The sequence below is a fragment of the Marmota monax genome, unplaced genomic scaffold (genome assembly GCF_021218885.2).
Source record: "Marmota monax isolate L192 unplaced genomic scaffold, Marmota_monax_Labrador192_F-V1.1 WCK01_AAM20220418_F8-fsc00030, whole genome shotgun sequence".
Classification (NCBI taxonomy): domain Eukaryota; kingdom Metazoa; phylum Chordata; class Mammalia; order Rodentia; family Sciuridae; genus Marmota; species Marmota monax.
Window position 1 is genome coordinate 2,768,626 of NW_026691988.1, and position 20,862 is coordinate 2,789,487.

The following is a 20,862-nucleotide window of genomic DNA, read 5'->3' on the forward strand; positions in this document are numbered from 1 at the left end:
ATACAGTTATCACAACTCATCATTATAGCCCTATTAGTATTTGATTTTGATTTAAAAAAATCAAGATTGGAGGCATTTGTAAAACTTGGTTGAAATGACTTGCATTTAGAGACAGCTGTCTATCACATGAACTCATTTGAAATAAACCCCAGGGATTTTAATTCCTTGAAACAAAGTCAGAAGTAACCATTCATTCTTTGGGTTAAGATTATTAAGCAGAGAAAAGCAGGAACTGGGAGAATCCTTGATGGCTCTGCCATCAGACCCACACCCGCTGAGAAGAGCCCTGGTCTCTGTGGAATTGGAGCCACCATGAAGCACACAAAGGGTGAATCAGGGTAGAGGAGGGGGTGGAACAAAAATTTCATTTCAAGGCAAGAAGAAATTAAATAAAAGTCTTGCTCCATCCTCCGTGAGGAGGTGAATACAAATCAGGTTAAGTGAAAGAACTTTCTGGAGCCCGGCTTAGATTCCCTCTTGGAGGGAAGCTGGAGATTTCTGCCCAGCTTCCGTAGTTGCATTCTTTAGGAAAATAATCATTCTGAAGTTGCAGGATGCCCTCAAAAGGAGTCTGTTTCCAGCTGGGAATGGAAGTTGAGGTGTTGGAGCAACAGAAGACAGGCTGATGGACTGGCATGGAGATAGACCTACACACAGTGAGGACTGAGCTTTGGGGGAGAAAATGAGACCACCCTGTTTTGGAGGCCAAGAGGAGCCAGGATGACCCCTACAGAGCCTTAGTACTTCCTATTTGTTTTATGTAGTACAGCTTTAGCCTTAGACAGATTCTAGATTATAAGCTTCTTAAGGGATAAATTTGTAATTTATCCTTTAATGTAACCTTACCCCTGCTTAATGCAGGTATTTCCTAAATGGGTAGAACTGTTTTCTGTGCTTCAAGATTAAGATGTATTATAATTCTTTCTTTCCTTTGCTTACTTAGTTTGGTTAGTGATGTTAGATATCTTCTGTTTTTTCTAGTCTTGAATTTTTTACTACACTTGTTCTTAAACTAGCAAGCATACCTAATCCTCCTAAATGTACCAAGTTGATCTGCTTTTTTACTCTCATCTTTAAGGCTTCCAAAGTGGAAATGAAATAAAAGCATTACATACTCCTTGCAAATAGGTCAACAGTATAGTTCTATATTACATGTATAGTTCTGCAGCACAGCACCAATAAGCACACTCTTTAAGCATGTGGGCTGTTAAGTTTGGTGTTTGTTCCCTTTATATCAGTTCAGTACATATATATTTCACATGAAGAGATCTTATTCTATATCTGTTCTAAAAATTCAAAATATTTGAATTTTTTTTCAGATAAATATTTTTTAAAAAAATTGTTTTACTTACTCTAATTTGTTATACATGACACCAGAATGCATTTCAATTCATAGTATACATAGAGTACAATTTTTCATGTCTCTGGTTGTTCACAAAGTAGAGTCACACCATTTGTGTCTTCATATGTGTACTTCAGGTAATGATGTCCGTCTCATTCCACTGCCTTTCCTACCCTCATGCCCCCTCCCTTCCTCTCCATCCCCTTTGCCCTATCTAAAGTTCCTCCACTCCTCCCATGCTCCTCCCTGCCCCTGCCATCCCCATTATGGATCAGCATCCATGTATCAGAGAAATCACTGGGCCTTTGGTTTTCAAAATATTTGAAAAATTAAAATCTGAAAATGTGAGCGTTTTTGTTTTTTTCCTTATTAGTTTCTATTCATCCTTTTAAACATCTATATAGTATTCCACCATACAGGTGCTGTATGTCTACTTAGCAAGTCTTCTGTTGCTGGGCCTTTCAGCTCTTTCTAAGTTGCTGTCATTACTATAGTACTACAGAGAATATCCTTATTTCTAAAGGAAGTATTTGTAGAAGTAAAATAGGCAGGGGGTAGAGAGCATAATGAATCAGTGTTTCAATTTGTGAAAGTCAATCTTAAATTAACCTCAAGAAAAACTACCCATTTTTCCTCTCATTGACAGCCTATTAAAACCTGTTTCTGTATAGTTCACCGACAGTGGGTGTGATCAGTCTTTTTTTTTTTTCATTTTTGACAATTATTAAGTGACAATTATTTACTTTTACTTTTTAAGTTATTTTAGTTTCCATTGCTTTGTTCCTTGTTTTTTTCATTTATTAATGGAAATTGGTAATTTTTTTATTCTATGTATTGTCCATATAACAGATATGTGAAGCTAAAAATATTTCAGACCTGATCCAGAAAATACCATGCACTTGTAGAAAGTGGGAATGTGCATGGTGCTTTCAGAAATGTGGTTTATCTGTTTTTGTTATGTTTGGCTTTCCTGAAATCATTTTTACTGCTAAACATTCTTTACAGTCTTTTTAATATTCCTGACATCTTATGCAATTTGTCATTCTTCTCATTTTTCCCGTTCAGCTAATACACTTGGGCAGACGATTCAGTAATCTCAAAATCCCAGGAGGAAAATCCCTAAAAACATTTTTTAATGTAATAGAAAGAAATAAGGACATTTCAAAAACATACAGGAATTGTTACCCCTGCTTCCAGATATTTAATGTTGACATTAGTAATCCATAATTTTCTCCCACAGTTCAGCCTTCTTCTTCTCTACCTGCCCTTTATCCTCCTTCATTCTTTCCTTGTGCTTCCCCCTTTCCCTCTCCTCCTTGTCTTCCTCTCCAGGTGGAGAGCTCTTCCTCACCAGCAGCATCTCTGAGTCAGTCACCAGTGTCCCCTGGCACTCTTATGACACAGGCACAGGCTGATACCTCTATGGGGGGGGGGAGGAGTAGATAGCTCGTGAGTGCAGGATCCAGGAAGGTGTCCACTGTCCTCTGGTTGTTCGCCCTTGCACAGGTGGTGCCAAGTGACACAATTGGAAAAGAGCAGTTGAGGTTTAAAATTGCAAAAGGGGAGGCAAAAATGTTGAGGAATATAATTGTATTTCTACAACACCTAAGACAATGAGCTAATTAAAAAGAAAGAGCAAGTTTAGTGAAATAGCTTAATACAAAACTGATACACAAAATCAGTGGTTGTCTACATCCAAATGACCCCTTGAAGATAGAAAAGATAGTAAAAGAAATGATAGAAAACACTCAGGAAGTAAACCATAGCAAGAAATTGGAGACATTTATGTTAAAATAAATAAAAGAGCAAAAAACTATGCCATAAAATAAACTTCTTTTTAGATGAAATGCTATAGAAGGATTTTGAAGTCAATTCTTCCTACAATTATGTATGGATTTAGCATTTTCTCAATAAAATTTAATAACCATATATTTTTTAAAAAGTCAAAGTTCATTTGCAAAATAAATAGTATAAGAACAGATAAGAACCTTTGACAGAGAAGTATAATGAGTGTTATGGTTTGGAAGTGAAGTGTCCCCCAAAAGCTCAAGTGTGAGACAAGGCAAGGTTTGGAGGAGAAATGATTGGGTTATAGCCTTAACCTAATCAATGATCTCTGATAGATCAACTCAGTGGTAGCAAAAGGCAGGTAGGGTGTGGCTGGAGGAAATGGTTCATGGCTATGGAGTATATATTTTGTGTCTGGAGCATGAAGTCTCTCTCTCTCTGCTTCCTGATCATCATGTAAGCTGCTTCCATCTGCCCTGATGTTTTAACTCACCTTGAGCCCCAAGGAATGGAGCCGGCCTTCTACAAACTAAGACCTCTGAAACTGTGAACCTTCGAATAAATCTTTCCTTCTCTACAATATGCTGGTTGGGTCTTAAAAAAACTGACTAAACAATGAGAATAACTAGCATTTTGTATTCAAATACATAATACTAAAATGGTATGTCAACTTGATTCTGGCAAAGACAAATTAATGGAATGGGATGATATGTCTTATTATTGACCTAAATGCATATGAAGTTTGCTATATTGCACAGCATACAAAATTGGTGTATAATGAAGGTAGCATTTCAAACCAAGGAAGGCAAGATTGATTATCTGTTAACAGAAGTTAGATCCCTACCTTGAATTTTATAAAAAAAAGAAATTTCAGATGCATCAAAAATTTAAATATAAGGCGTAAATATAAGGCATTGATTCATTCAGGTTGCTGTAACAAAAATATTATAGGCTGGATGGTTTATGAACAACAAAAATTGTCTCTCAGATCTGGAAGCTGGGAAGTCCAATCTCCAGACACCAGTGGATTCAGTATCTAGTGAGGGCCTGTTACTTTGTTCATGGGTAATGTCTTCTCACTCTGTAGAGTAAGGGAATTCTCTGGGGTTTCTTTTATAAGGTGCTATGGTTTGAATGGGTACCCAGAAGTTAATGTGTTGGAAACATAATCCCTAAATGTGAGTGTTCATGGTATTTAGATGAGGTCATGAGGATAGGACCCCCTTGATGGAACTGGTGGCTTTAAGAGGAAGCCAGACCTGAGTTGGCCTGCTCCTACTGTCTCACCATGTGATGCCTTCCTCCCCATTGTGATGCAACAAGAAGGCCCTCTCCTGATATAACACCTTCACCTTGGACTTCTCAGCCTCCAGAATGTGAGAATCATTTTTTTTTTTTAATTACCAAGTCTTGGGCTGGGGATATAACTCAGTTGGTAGAGTGCTTGTGTCATTTGTACAAGGTCCTGGATTCAATCCCAAGAACCAAAAAATAAAAAATAAAATAAAATAAAATAAAATTCCAAGTCTCTAGTTCTGTTGTAGGAAAACAAAATGACACTAATTTCAGTCATGAGGGCTCTAGCTTGATGACCTAATCACCTCCCAAAGACCCCATCTCTTAATACCAATGCCTTGGGGGCACATAAATATTCATTCTATAGGAAGTAGTTTCCAAACAGATAAGAGATAAATAGACTAACAAATACTTTTCTAAAATTGGACATCTACAAGTCCGTGTTTTCCTCAATTTACCTTATTGCCACTAACCCTCTCCAATGGAAATGATGTCGTTTGAATCATTTCCTTCTGATTTTATAAGGTTTTAAAAATACTATTAATAGAGCTACCATTGGTTGGAAAACTTTATATGATATTTATTGTACAGTCTGTTACTGTGGATTAGAAGATGACACAACTTAATTTAAATTGTGAATTTGCTCTGACGAGAGCTGGTTCCTCATTTGCAGGAGAGAAGTATGTAAGAATTCAGTAGCCTTAACAGTACTGGCACAGCTGTGTTACTTGAAAAACTGTTAGACTTATACAAGATATTTGGTAAATGGAAAAACGAAGAGTTGAAATCAGTGTAGCTCACCAGCCAGCTTTCCCCCTGGCCCTGCAGGAGTGTCAACAGTGTGTTTATGATTTCCCAGGCATTTTAAATCACAGGAAAGCATATTAATACGTATTGGAGTCTCACTTTCTAAAACCTAGTCACCATTCCTCCAAGAGAAGAGACCATATGTTCTGCTGCAATGGAGGAGACTTCTCCATGAAGTCCAACCTATGATTTTAAAAGCTTCCGGTCTTTATCCAGGACTACCTCAGCTAATTTCCTGTGTTTTAGTAAATTGGTGACTTCTTTAGCGTAGCTTCTTTACACCAGGTTCAAGTCACCTTCCTGTCAGGAAATGCAGTGAGTGGGAAATATGACAGTTATTGTTAAGAGCTTGTCTACCTTTGAAGAGTTGGACTGCAGGGCGGGCAGCATATTTCTACTTTGGGGGAAATAGGCTTCTAATTTCTTCTGTTCTTGCAGAAAATGCCTCCCACAGGGTCCCAGCAGGGTGTTTTCTAAGCTCATTATGGATCTGTTATTCAGCCTCCTGGAGACTTCTGTGTTCGAAGGCTTCATGGCTTTTAGTCCTTGGAGAGCAATTGTTCCATGTCATTGTTACACAGCTCATAATTGGTTTGAGCCCATATTTTGTAGTTTGTGAGCCTGGCAGGTTTTGAAGGCTGTGTACAGATTTCCAAGTGTTTCCTCTATTTCTAGCAATGTCTGCAGGCTTGGGATGCACTCAATCATAATGTTATATATTTAATGACTTGAGTATTATTTTGCTAATTATGTCAACATTCTGTATTTCCTTTTTATTCATATAGAATGTAGAACTGTACTGAATATTAAGAAACCACACTGTCCAAAGAAGATCTACAAAAATCTCCAGAATGTGCACGAACTTCTTGACACAGATTTCATATTTTGCAAATTTTCACATTCTGTTACCCTTATGGCATCTTCTCTAGGCTGCATATTCCCAGGCTTCATATTCTTCTCTTTTCAGTCTGTTTTGTGCCCAGGTGTCCCAATGGCAACAGAATGGTGCTTGCAGAATTGATCAGATCACGCATGCATTTGATCCAGTTGCTTTATTAACGCAAGTAAAATCATCAGATAAACCAGTTTGGGTTTTCCTACCTTGATTTTATTATTGCCATTATGAGTTTATAAGCCAAACCTCTAAATGTGAAGAGAGAATGAATTAAAAAAAATAGCCATGCTCTATTTTGTCTTTATCTCCCAACTGTCTTTCTTATATAAACTCTAATTTGCAACTACCAAATTATTGATGCTTCCACCACGAAAATGCACATTCTCCATTCTCTTTTTAATTCTAAGTCCCTGTACAAATTCATAGTCATAACTGTTGCTCCAAGTACAGTGAGTCATCATTAATCATTTAACTTAAAATGAGAGAGACAGAGAAAGAGAGTGTATTAGTGCTGGGGATTGAATCCAGGGCTCACACATGCTACGAAAGTACTGTACCACTGAGCTACACTCCCAGCCAAAATATTTTTATTTGCCTAGCTGAGCAATGAAAGAATAATATGAGTAATGAAGTGTTAATACAGCTATTGTTTTTGAGATTTTATTATAACCAAACCATAGTAAATACTATATATATATATATATATATACACACAAATATGTATACAATAAGTATATGTATATATACCCATATAATGTATGTATATATGTGTATATATGTATGTAAAACTTCATTTTATCCTTGAAAAGACTTATAATCAGAGACTGCTGGCATCACTAATGTAGACCTTAATTGCCAGACACTGAGCTGTTTTTTGCCTTCATTATCTCCTTGCTTTACAACAACCATACTGTTGTTAGCCCTATTTTACAGGTAAGAAAACTGAGGCTCCAAGAGTTTGGTGATTTGTACAAGTGCGGTTATTTGTGGTGTGCAGTAATTCAACAGACCCAGGTCTTGTGTTTCCAGAGCACAATCTATTGTGTATTAAAGAAGCCTTTTGCCATTTTACAGATGGAGAAACTGAGATAAGAATAGTTTAAAACAACTTTTCCAGGGCTGCATGGCTATGAAATGATGAAGAGAGGAAGTGGATCCCATCTCTCTTATTCCAGTGTTCTGTCCATGTGCAGAGCCATCATGCTGTATGTGAAAAAGATGATTCCTATTCTTTTCTTATTTTTTTAAACTTTATAAGATTGAACTATATAGGCATTTTCTCTTTCAACTCTGGTAAGAATATAGATAAAAAATCCTATTCTAAACATTTAAAATGTCTCTACTGGGAAGAAAGTCCTAAAACTGTTGTAGCTTGAACAGAAAATATATCCATCTGTCACATTTGTGGATACCACATGGAGTTTTATATAATGTTTTTATTTGGTCCTGAAGGCATAAATTAATTTTATTTCCTTTGGACAGATAGTCTTGCATTCTGGTGAGTTTTTTAACTTCTGAATAAGAATAGAAATTCAAATATATAAATATCAATTATATTTAAAATAATAGACCCACTTAAAAGGAGATGATGAAGAACCATAGAGCAGGGACACTTGTGCAGCAGTCAGGAACAAGGATTAAGGAGACTCTGTCTGCAGAGCACACACCTATTTGAGTGCCATGCCTCCATTAACTGTCACCACTTCTAGGAAGCCTGCCCTAATTCCTCCAGATTGTGGAGAGCATTCAGAGGCACCTCTGTAACTCCATCACAGCAGTTAGTTCATTTCATTTTAGACATTTATTTTGACTGCTCTCCCACCACATGCCAGACTCCTTGAAATCAGGGACTGGGTTTTCTTAACTGTGCTCCTAATGCTTTACGCATTTCAGTGATATTGAAGCATTTCTCAAATCTATTTCCAGCCAACAGATACTTACTGAGTATTTATTACATCCAGGAACTCTGCTATGCACTGGGCTAGAAGGCAAAACAACAGAAAGAGGAACAGATAGCCAAGAATGAACCCTGGACTGGGAGTCTGAAACTTTGCATTCCAACCTTTTTCTTTCTGCTAATTCAGTATTTGGTCTTGGACAACATTCTGGTTGGCTAGAGGAAATATCTGGATTCAAAACTTGTCAGTCTGTTTAATTGTCATTATCTCAGATATAAATGAGTGGATGCATCTAGAACCATGTCTGATATGCAATAGGCTTGCAATGTGGTCAGAATATTAGGTCAATGTGGTCAGAAGAGGACCTAAGTATATTGGAATAAAACTTCCAGGAATGTGAGAATACTAAAACCTAGCATGAGTTAGTGCCATGAAAAGCACACCAGGATGTGCGTAGGCCTATGAAAAGGGTTAAGGACAACAAGGGCTTTAAAAACTATTAGAGCAAGAATAAGAGAGGATAAGCCTGAAGATTTGAATAAATTGTGTGTGATGTAGTATTCTGCATGATGCACAAGCAGAAATCCTCTCAGTCAAGGATAGAGAGCTTTCAGCTGAGAAGGGTAAGGTAAACGTGGTTCAGAAGGATGCGAGAGCCCAAGGTAGGAAAGTAGACAATTCAAGTGCTTGAATGAGGGCGAGAGTCTACATTTCTCTATAGTGACAAAAGTGGCAAATGAGACTGAATTTCTGCAGATGAGCTGGAGTCCTGTTGATGAGTCTCAGACTCCAATAAAGGGGCACAGGCCTGAAGATGGCCCATCAGTGTCCTGGTTAGCACAGTGAGGAAGAGGGTATGTTTTTTAATTTTAAAGCTGGTAATCTTGATACCCGTTGTTAGTCAAATTGAGACTAGTTTATAAGCACTGAGGATGGAAAACAGGACGATCAACAGGTGGCCCAGAGGTAACCCAAATTAATTTTTTAGTTTTAGTTGTCAACAGATGAATGCATACATATAATATTTCTCTTTTGGCTTTTGACAAAATCATATCTTTTGTGGGGAGCATATGGAAACATGCATGTGGCTGACCCTCTGGTTAGGTTTATTTATAGCTAGTTGAATAGCCTCATCAAAAAGATGGTTTCTGATCATTATATTCTTCAGGCTAACAAACCTATTTTGATCCCTCTAACTCCTACAATGGCTGGTATCCATTCTAATGAATTGCATGAATAAATATCTAAACCAGTTAACAGTGTCCACCAAGGAGGAGGTCCCTAGTGGAGTACCACAGGGCTTTGCTGTATGCTTTCTTCAATTTCCAAGAGCTTAGGAGAGCTAAGGAAGACAGGGTTTACAGTATTTGCAGATGAACACAAACTGAGAGGGTCAACACAATTTTGGAAGACAGATTCAGGATCCAAAAAGGTTAATATGTGAAAGCTCTGTGCCCAAGATAACAAGATGTAATTCAGTATTATAAAATTCTCCAGTTGGACATTTAAGGAAGAGTCCCAAACCCTGCCCTATGAAACTGAGGACAAAGATGAAGTGTATGGAGCAGGGGAGGGTGGCCTGTTGAAGCTGCATCTTTAGATGCTGAAGGGGATCAGGAAACAGGTTTAAAAAGCTGAACACTCACCTGAAGTTACACCTTTAACCTTATGTACCCATGGATTTTATTACCTGGTCTTTGTAATTTAAGAAATGGAAGTTGGTCTGGTCCATAGTCCTAGTTTTAAAGGCAGAGCAGCATTCCTCAGGGTCTAGTGTTATGATGAAAGCAGGAATTAGAATAAGGAAAACAAGGGAAAGAAAATTTGAAGTGAAAACCAACTTGGAAGCCCGTCCTCATCTCAGATTCTATAAAAACACAGGCAAGTTACCTAAACTCTCTGAGCTTCAGTCTTCTCATCTGGAAAATAGAGATCATAATTATTATACTCACCTCCAGCATTGTTGTGAGAATACATATTTTAGTACTTAAAGCACTTACAAAATGCCTGACCATAAGCAGTATGTTTTGGCTGTTGTTACTATTGATATTATAAAAACTTAGAAGAATGCTGTGATTTATTTATTGTAATAAGGAGACTAGATGATGGGACCTGTACACCTATCCCTCCCAAGTCACACCCACAAGCAAAAAAAAAAATATTGGGGGACATAGGATACAGGAGATGTGGCTTTGCAAAATAAATTTTAGAAGTATATGTAGGCTCATTTTGCACCTGCTGAACACTTTGGACTAATTGGCATTGCAGTTTAAAGACAGAGGGCCCGTAGATTCACTCACTCTGGATTTTATGGTTTCTCAAGGCTTCTTATTGGCAAACTGCTGCTAGCATCCTCATGTGGTTTCCCATTATTAGTCTCTCACTACTGATCTCATCTACTTGAGACTAATTTTTCTAAAATAATGACAGTGGTATTTGCTTCATACTCCAGCACCTATGAAGATGGAAAAGTGGAGCATATAGGATGCACTTGCCATCTTCCAAGACCCAGTCCATCCATCTATCCTTGTTTACCTACTTGTCTCCTGCAACACAGAGATGTGCATGTGAAAGGCAGGCCACATTCCTCCTCTTCTCCAGTCTGTTTGCTTTCCCTCAACCTTATCTCAAATGATGTTAACTTGATATTTCACTGTGATAAATGTGGAAATGCTGTCTCCTACACGAAGCCTGTTGGAAAGGCCCTTCCTAATTGAAGCTTTCATTCTGGGAATTACCTCATTCTGCTTCATGTACATATGAGCTTTTTTGTTAGGTTTCAAGCTCTTTGCTGCTGTGACCAAATTTGCTCACCTTTGCATCTAGTTTGTTTCCCAGGGTCATAAGTGAGACCCATGGAGTGTTGAAGACATTAGCACCAAGCCCCAATTTGCTAATTTGGGGGAGGCTTGTTGATTCTGATTGATCCTGACCAGGGCAGGCTGGCTGAGGAAACTGTGTGGTCCACCCACTGTGCTGGGGATGGAACCCAGAGCTTTGCACATGCTAGTCAAGTACTCTGCAGCTGAGCCATCCCTAGCCCTCTTCTTTTGTTCCCAATACATTTGCATACTCTTAAACTACATTTCTCTTCTTTCAAGCCCAACCTACTTATTGTGCTTGCCCACACAGAGGCTCAGTCCTTCCTATTTTCCACTTCTCACCTAAAATATTTCTTCTCTTCCAGCCCCACTTCCTCTATCAACCTCAGGAATGGAAAGTGGCAGCACTAGAAGACCATGTTTTTATAAGTGGTAGAGGACTAGAAATTTGCAAGGAATGCAATTCATTGTGGTTCTTTTTAAACCAAATGAAAGGCTTTTGCCTTGTTTCCATTTCCTTCTGAAATCCATGAATTCAGAAGGATTTCAGACTGAGTCCTTAGCCTGCCATATGGAAATAAGTGGGTTAGATGGCTGCTAGCTAATCTAAGCATTTTCTTCAAACATTTGATTTTTGGTTCAAGAAAATATAGGTCGACACTAAGCTTTGTTTTAGCCAAGGTTTGGGAGATATTTTTAAGATGTGGTGTTATACTTTGATAAATTTCATCGACTAGAGCTAGGGGCTACAATTTAGTTTGTTCTTCCAACATTAAACTATTTTAATCCTAGTTATAATTCCATGGAAGGCTTGATTTACTCAACAGCTTGCTAAAACTGTACATACTGTCCACAGCCTTGCTATTTAAACACAATTCAGAAATCATCAATAGGAATTCAAAAGGAGAGAGAACTCATTCTGGAAGTTGATATTTGATGCCCTCTTGGAAATTTGCCCAAGACCTCATAGATCTTAAAATATCCTTTGTTTCCCTAAGGGAGAAATTTGGCAGCTTGAGAACTATTTATTATAAAAACTTTTACCAAGTTTTAAAATGTCACTTTTTTTGGGGGGGTGATATTAATTTTGTTTGTTTATATTTTTTACCAGTTAGGTTAAGTAGAGTAATATGAAGGTCATCCAGCAAATCCCAGAAAAGAATTATTCCCTTATTCAGCATTTTAACAAATGTTGCTCAAGCATTGGTTCTGTACATACAAGGTACTACAATGAATGTTTCTGATCTTAAAAGTATAGATTAAATTTGGTTTTCAACCACAAGAAGTGAAAGAAATAAGACATTAACATGGCAAGTGCCACAGAAAACTTGCTCAAATGCTATGAGGAATGAGAGCATGTGTGGATATAGATAGGAATCAGAGAATGCTTTATAAAGGAAGTAGAACGTGAGCTTTGATGACTAGCCAGATGACAATATGTGAAGATGGGTGGCAGGAAGGATTTGGACAGAATGACAGAAACAGTCTTGAAAAAGTCTCAGGAATGGAGAATGAATGAGAAATAGGGAACATTGGATGGGTTTTGGTTGTATGCAAATTTTAAAAGGAAACACCAATTAGCTCAACCTGGAATCCCAGATTAAATTTTGGTAGGTAGAGGGGAATATTTTCTCCATTGCTTCACTTTTTTTTTTTTTTAAGAAAGAGGAGAGAGAGAGAGAGAGAGAGAGAGAGAGAGAGAGAGAGAGAGAGAATTTTTTTTTTAATATATATTTTTCAGTTCTTGGCAGACACAACATCTTTGTTTGTATGTGGTGCTGAGGATCGAACCCGGGCCGCACGCATGGCAGGCGAGCGCGCTACCGCTTGAGCCACATCCCCAGCCCCCATTGCTTCACTTTTTAAACAATTTCAAAAGTGTGTCATATGATATGTAATCCGCCTTCTGTATATAAATTTGATCATCGGAAAAGAAACTGGAGTCTGGAAGGCTAGTTAAGAGGTCGTTGTAATGGTCTAATAGGAATGAATTAGAGCTTCATTAAGCTGGGAAGAGGAGGGTGGAACAGAGGGTGGAATTGAGAGACATTGTGTGGTGAACGTTTCTAGGAGTTAGAGCTAATGGGAAAAGGAAAGGAAGAAGAAAGTGGGGAGTTAAGGAAAACTGTAAAGAGCCAGGCTTGAAAACTGAGCCATTAAAACAGTGAGGTCAAGCAAGACAGCTGGTATCTGGTGGAAGATGAGCTCAGCTTTGCTAACAGTGTGTGGATGTGGGTGTGTTCCCCAGTGGGCAGTTGAAAATGTGAAATCAAAACTCAGAATGTGACCAAAACTTAGACTTGGGACTCATCGGCATAAAGGAAATGGTGGGAGATGTAGGAGTGGATATGAATGCTGAGGGACAGTAGAGAAGAGAAAGTGGCCAAGCACAGGACTCTAGGGGAAGGTGGTCTACTTTTAGATAAGAGAAGAAGAGCCCAAACTGAAGCAGTCAGCAAGGTCAGGGTAGAACCAGGAGGACTCGGCATCATAAAAACACTGGGGAAGAAAGGAGAGACCAGTAATATCCATGGAAACAGAGGGGTAAGCAAGATGGAAATTGACGGGGACATTAAATGTGGTTGTTGAGAGTTCATTGATGACAGTGATCTTGGAACAGTGAATTGCAAGAATGCATTCTAAGCCAGGGACATATTTAGATCATCATGTGTTTGCTTTCTTTTCAGAGTAAAAAGCTGAGCTATGATAGCCACTGGCGGAGTCATAACCGGCCTGGCCGCCTTGAAAAGGCAAGACTCTGCCAGATCACAGCAGCACGTCAACCTCAGCCCATCGCCGGCTGCCCAGGAGCAGAAACCAGTCAGGCGGCGGCCGCGGGCCGATGTTGTGGTTGTTCGCGGCAAGATCCGGCTTTATTCCCCATCTGGATTTTTCCTCATTTTAGGAGTGCTTATCTCCATCATAGGAATTGCAATGGCCGTTCTTGGATATTGGCCCCAAAAAGAACATTTCATCGATGCTGAGACAACATTGTCAACAAACGAGACTCAGGTGATTCGGAACCAAGGCGGCGTGGTAGTTCGTTTCTTTGAGCAGCATCTGCATTCAGATAAAATGAAAATGCTTGGCCCCTTCACCATGGGGATTGGCATTTTCATTTTCATCTGTGCTAATGCCATTCTTCATGAAAACCGTGACAAAGAAACCAAAATCATACACATGAGGGACATCTACTCTACAGTCATTGACATCCACACGCTGAGAATCAAGGAGCAAAAGCATATGAATGGCATTTACTCGGGCTTAATGGGAGAATCAGAAGTGAAACAGAACGGGAGCTCCTGTCCCTCAAGATTGGCGGCAAACGCGGTTGCCTCTTTCTCAGGTTTGCGCAGCAGTTTTCGAATGGACAGCTCCGTGGAGGAGGATGAACTGATGCTAAGTGAAAATAAGAGTTTGGGACATCTCATGCCCCCTTTGCTCTCGGACAGCTCTGTCTCTGTCTTTGGCCTCTATCCACCTCCATCCAAGACGACGGAGGATAAGAGCAGCAGTTCCAAGAAATGTGAAACCAAGTCAATTGTGTCATCATCCATCAGTGCTTTTACACTGCCTGTGATCAAGCTTAATAACTGTGTGATTGATGAGCCCAGTATAGACAACATCACTGAGGATGCTGATAACCTCAAAAGTAGGTCAAGGAATTTGTCAATGGATTCCCTTGTGGTCCCTTTGCCCAACACCGGTGAATCCTTCCAGCCAGCCAGCACAATGCTTCCAAGGAATAATTCCATCGGGGAGTCCTTGTCCACTCAGTACAAGTCCTCTGTGGCCCTTGGGCCTGGGGCCGGACAGCTCTTGTCTCCTGGGGCTGCTAGAAGACAGTTTGGCTCCAACACATCTTTACATTTACTCTCATCACACTCAAAATCCTTAGACTTGGACCGGGGTCCCTCCACTCTGACTGTTCAGGCAGAGCAAAGGAAACATCCAAGTTGGCCTCGGTTGGATCGAAGCAACAGCAAGGGATATATGAAACTAGAGAACAAAGAGGACCCCATGGATAGGTTGTTGGTGCCCCAAGCTGCAATCAAAAAAGACTTTACCAATAAGGAGAAGCTTCTTATGATTTCGAGATCTCACAATAACTTGAGTTTTGAACATGATGAGTTTTTGAGTAACAACCTAAAACGAGGAACTTCTGAAACCAGGTTTTAAAGTTTAAAAATATCATTTTCCAAGGGTATATATTTTAAAACTATTTTCACCAGTGTTTCCCTCTTAAATCATTGGTTGTAAGCTTTTTTAATCAAATGTTTTGTAGTGTATTACTGGCTGATTAATTCTGTAATGGAGATGGTTGTGTGTTTGGGTTACTTAAGACTGCAGTACTCTAGATTAGCACATGTGATTTTTTTTTCTCCATTCCTTCAAAAGCATGGTAGCTTTTATTGGTGTGAATACAGAATACTTGCATCAAAATTGAAACTTTGCTTTACTTTTAAGTTCATTCATTGATTGTCATAGTCATAGAATAAAGCATCGAGTAGGGAAAACATAGGATACCAAAGTGTGGACCAAAAGTACCAAATCAGGCTCCACAATATATATTTACAAATGAGTATGAATGCAAATCTTAGGATGTGATTTTCTGAGTAATTGCTTTTAATAGGATTGGTTAAATTATTTCAAAGACAAAAGATCTAGTTTCTGTGTGAACTAAATAATACAAATTGGCCAAATTGGTTTAGTTCGTTCGGTGTGAGCTCAATGTTACAAATTGGTTAAGTTGGCTATGAATCTTATTTTGAGCTCTAGGTAGGTAGTATTGTTTTAAACATAAGTTCTGTTTTAGTGATATAGTATCAAGAATTGATGTATTTAAGAGTCATGGCTGAGAATGCTACATATACTTGAGAAATAAATGTCAAAAAGCTATCAGCTATAACTTTAGATATTCAGAATCAAAATTTCTTTGAAAACTGACTTGAAAAATGAAACCAATGTAGTTTATAGAAATGCTATCTTGAAGTAATTATTTACTGGAAGAAAATATTGGCTAATAAGTGAGGATACCTTTTATACTAGTTAATGCTAGCTAGCCTGCGTCCCTTTTTCTAGCCATCTGTCACCATCCAATATACACCCACTCCCACGTCCTTATTTCCCTCCAATATTTTTTAGATCATGTTATTTGGAAAATAATCAACTAAACTTGATATTTCTTTTTATCTTCATTCATGTACCACCAGGTTGGTGGTTCAAGAAAATTTAGTCCTTGATAAATTGCCTTGAAATTTTCCTTGTGCTGGAAAGCCTTATGCTAACTCCAAAGACGTTCTCATGGTGTAATAAATTCTTAGGGTTGTAGTTCTGTTATTGAAGACACTAAACGATAAAATGGATGCCTCCATCAGAAAAAAATTTCATGTTTTCCATTAAAGTAACAATTTTAAGAATTGTTTAATGGAATACTCAGGAAATTTTACAGGTTTTCCTCAAGGCCTAACCATTTCAGAGCATCAGTGTTGCAGGTGTGAAACAGCAGAAGGATGGTACATTTGTGTGTGTAGCTCCCCATAGTTCCACCCATGTTTGCATCATGAGCTTTCCTTAGTTGAGGCACTGTGCTAATTATTAGAACATTAAGCCTGTGTATTGTGATAAAGTGGGCTCAATATTTTACTATAAAGCATTTAATAAACTTCTGTTCTTCATAGAAGTCGGTGTTCTTCATATCTTTGCTATTGTTTTTAAATAAAATGTACATTTCTGCTTAAGGTACTGTTTCCCTAACTTTCAGATGCATTCTGTTGAGGGCACTGGATGCCCTAGTACAGGCACTGGGTGCCCTGGGGCTTTAATTTTGCTTCTGTTAGGTTAAAGATGAAAGTCCAGCCACCTGTTTTATGAGTTTTTTTTCCCATATTTTGTTATTTTGAGATCATTTCATTGACAGTCAAGAAAGTAATCAAACTGCATTCAGCAAATATCAGTGATGTTCCCAGATTTGAAAACAATGGCTTTCAACACCCCTGTTGTGACAGATGACTAAATCCACATAATTTGCTCAATTTGCCCCCAAAAGAGTTCTAGAAATGTAAAGAGGATTAAGCAGCATGGTTCTTGGAGGATCCAAAAAAGGAATTGAGGGCTTCAAGCAGTGGTTCTTGCTCATCAAAAAAGCTGAGTTTTTTGTTTATCACATGAGTCACCTTTCTTAAGTGATATATCATTTTCTCATTTTAAATTCACCAAAACCATATGTTCTTAATTAAATTTCAGACCAGTTTGAGATAATTCATGATACCATATTGATTTGGTATTATTCCATCCAAAAGCATTGAAACCTGGAATTTTTATTAGTCCCAATTTTGTACATTTCCTTGGGGCTTTTATGAATATTGAAAATTACTTAGAAATTTTACTTTTTGCTGTGGAAAATCCCAGCAATTTGGATCATGGACTAGCTGCCTTCAGCCTAAACAGTTTCTCAGGCCCATAGCTGACCTGGGCTGTATTAGTTTTCCAGAGCTGCAATAATAAAATTTCACAGACTGAATGGATTAAACAATAGAAATTTATTTTTTCACACTTCTGGAGGCCAGAAGTCCAAAATCCAGGTGTCATTAAGATTCGTTTCTCCTGGGACCTCTCTCCTTGCCTTGCAGGTAGCTGTCTTGTCACTGTCCTCATGTGGCCTTTTCTCTGTGCATGCACACCCCTCTTGTCTTTTTTTTTAATAGACACCAGCCTTAACAGATTACAGGTACCCCAACCTATAGGACTCATTTAACCTCAGTTACCTTTTTAAAGGGATTGACTCCAAACACAATTGCCTTCTGAGGTACAGAGGGTTGGGGCTTTAAGATATGAATTTTAGGGGAACACAATTCAGTCCACAACATGAGATATGAGTGACTGTTCTTAGCCTAAAGTAGGCGAGGGAAGCAGAATATGCCCCCAAATGGCTTTGCTATCCCAGTTGTGTAACCTTTAGCAAATCTCTCAATTTATTTCTTAATTTCAAAACACGTGCAGTGGCACATGCCTATAATGTGCCACCTTGAGGCCTGGTGCAGTGGCACATGCCCTATAATCCCAGTGGCTTGGGAGGCTGAGGCAGGATTGCAAGTTCAAAGCCAGCCTCAGCAACTTAATGAGGCCCTAAACAACTTAGTGAGATTCTGTCTCTAAATAAAATACAAAATATGGCCGGGGATGTGGATCAGTGGTTGAGTGCCCCTGAGTTCTTGTACCCCTCCTCCAGCTGAAAAAAAAAAAAAAACAGAACTTGGTTTCTTCAACTATGGAGTGAGATGAGTAATAACATAAACTATCAAGCCCTTTCAAACTTGTAAGGTCCAGGGTTCTTGGTGCCTTCAGATGAAATCATCACCTGTCAACATTTCTTTGTATCTGTTGTTTCTTAAATGATGAGGGTCAAGAACTGTAGGCGAGAAAAATACTTAATGTTGTGGACATTAGAGCCAGAGTCCAGACATAAATTCTGGTTCTGCCACTTTCTGATCAAGTGGCTTTGGGTGTGGGCAATGACCTGTTGGTCATACTGAGAACGACTTACACAGACCCATCAACGTGTACCAATAAGCACTGGCCCTGATTCCAGGGTTCTAAAGATTAAATGAGCTAATGTGTGTAAAGGGTTCAGGATGGTGCCTGACAGGCATATAGTGAGCATTACCATATAAAGTGTTATTACTGTTTGAGAGCATCACATAAGAGCTTTTCCAGCCTTCACCCATCCCCATCCCACCCCCAGCATATGGCCTGCTGTAGGGTGAATAACAGCCTCCTAAAATATGGCCATGTCCCCGTCCCTGGATCCTGTGAATGGTACTTGTATGTCAAAGTGGACTTGCAGCTGTAGCGATGCCAAGGATCTCAAGATGGACAGATTATTTTGGATTATTCATGTGAGCCCTGTGTAATCACAAGAGTCCTCATAAGAGAGAGGACAAGGGAAATTTCACTACAAAGAGGGAGGTGATGTGGCCAGAGCAGAAATGGAAGATGCTAAGTTTCTGGCTTTGAAGATGGAGGGAGGGACCATGAGCCAAGAAAGGCAAGCTCTATAAACAGGAAACAGATCTCCCCTGAGAGGCTCCAGCTGGTTAGTTCTGCTATTATTTTAACTTTAACCTAGTGAAACAGGTTTGGGCTTCTGGGCTTCTAGAACTGCAAGGGAGTAACTCTGTTATTTTAATCCATTAAATTCGTGTTCCAAAAGCCACAGGAAATGAATGTATCTCCCCCAACCAGAGGATCTTCAAAACACTGAACCATTGGTCAGCAACTTACAAATTGGATCATAGTGGGGTGATGATAGGTGGCCCCAAGTAGACGATCTTGATCAACTTTACTTTTACATCGATAATCTCTTTTTTAGCACTGATAATGTCAGTATAATAATTTTTAAGAAGAAATACAGCTTTGGGAAGCAAAAAAAAAATGTTGATTTTTAAACGACTATAAAACATGAAACCCCAGAGTTGGTTTATGAACAGCCATCACTTGTAAAAGCTTTCAGGCTTAAGTATGTGTTTCCATCTATATAAAGAAAAAATGATGTAAATTCTATTTTAGAAGAAACAGTGTAAATTATCTTACATAATATGTAAAGTAAAAAGAAACAGTTTAGCACACATTTATGTCAAAATATGTATTAAATTAGCATTTGACAATTTATTAGATAAAGATAAATTTTTAGTTGCTTGTTTTATCAGTTCAAACTTCCCTCTTTTAAATCCATCACAGAAACACAAAGTGGATGACTAGAAGAAATAAAATATATTTTTAAAAAGAAAAGGTCTATTAGTTTACTAATACTTTTCCTGTAGCATGTTAGATATTAGAGGATTAGCCTGCCCAGTGATACATATCCATCTACTATGATATTCAGGTCATTCACAGATTTTTTTAATAGGTATTTTCTAGTTGTTGATGGGCCTTTATTTTATTCATTTATTTATATGTGGTACCTCACACATGCCAGGCAAGTGCTCTACCTCTGAGCCACAACCCTAACCCTTGTTCACAGATCTTAATCACTATTTCTTCAGGCACTGTGACAATAGTTCCTGGGTTATCCTGTCTCTTATTTCAATAAACTGCCCTGTTGTCCTGCCCCTTTCTATGTGTAATACTATTTTAGACATTTCATCAAGATTTTAAAATGTATGACCTTGATGTTGGATTATTAAAGAACCTCATCTTTAATCTCCCCTTCGATGGTTCAAGTTCTTTATTATCTGAATTCATATGGAAGGAACATATTGATTTCTCTATATATGCTGCTTCTCTCAGCATGATGACACAAGAGAAAAAAGCCCATTTCATTGAAGAGTCCTTTTTTAATAGCTGGTGTTTTGTCAAGATATTGTATTAGTTTACCGGGGCTGTTATAACAAAATACCACAACTGGGTTGTAAGCTTAACAGGATTTCTTTCTCCCAGTCCTGAGTTTGGAAGTCCAAGATCAGTGTATCAGTGTCTTTTGATTTCTCCAGACAACTCTTCTTGGCTTGCAGGTGACCACCTTCTCAACGTGTCTTCATGTGTTCTTGGCCATCCCTGGTGTCTCTTGTGTATTCAAATTTCCTCTTCTTACAAGGACACCAGTTAGATTGCATTAGGGCGACCATAACAGCTTTTTTTTAACTTAATAACTTCATTAACATCTCTATCTCCAACTACAGTCACATTCCAAGGTCCTGGGATTTGTGGATCAATGTAGGAATTGAGGACAGGGGACACAATTCAGTCCATAAAGATAGTAAATTAAAAATCAGACCTGTCAAGAACAGGGCCCAGAAATGTTGACAGAGTTAGTTAATCAACCTTTAGATGGCAGCAGGTCAATTCCTCTTCTGGAAATATATTTTAGGTAAACCAATTTACATTTATATTTCAATTTTTACCATCAGCATACGAGGAGAGAAAATAAGCAACAAAGAGAATATGGGAAAGCCCTATACATTGTACATAGGATTTTGTCATTTCACACTCTCAAGGTGGTTTTCAACAAACTGG

General features: G+C 38.5%; 1 protein-coding gene across 1 annotated transcript in view; it reads left to right on the plus strand.

Annotated features, from left to right (window-relative positions):
• The window catches only part of Tmem200a (transmembrane protein 200A), a 78,875-nt gene extending 62,286 nt beyond the window's left edge, over nt 1-16,589 (plus strand). The window contains exon 2 of the mRNA XM_046449334.2: nt 13,536-16,589. Within this exon, the coding sequence (XP_046305290.1) occupies nt 13,552-15,027 (1,476 nt within the window). The 5' untranslated portion in view covers nt 13,536-13,551 and the 3' untranslated portion in view covers nt 15,028-16,589. The remainder of the gene's footprint in view (nt 1-13,535) is intronic.
• Nucleotides 16,590-20,862: the final 4,273 nt, after the last annotated feature.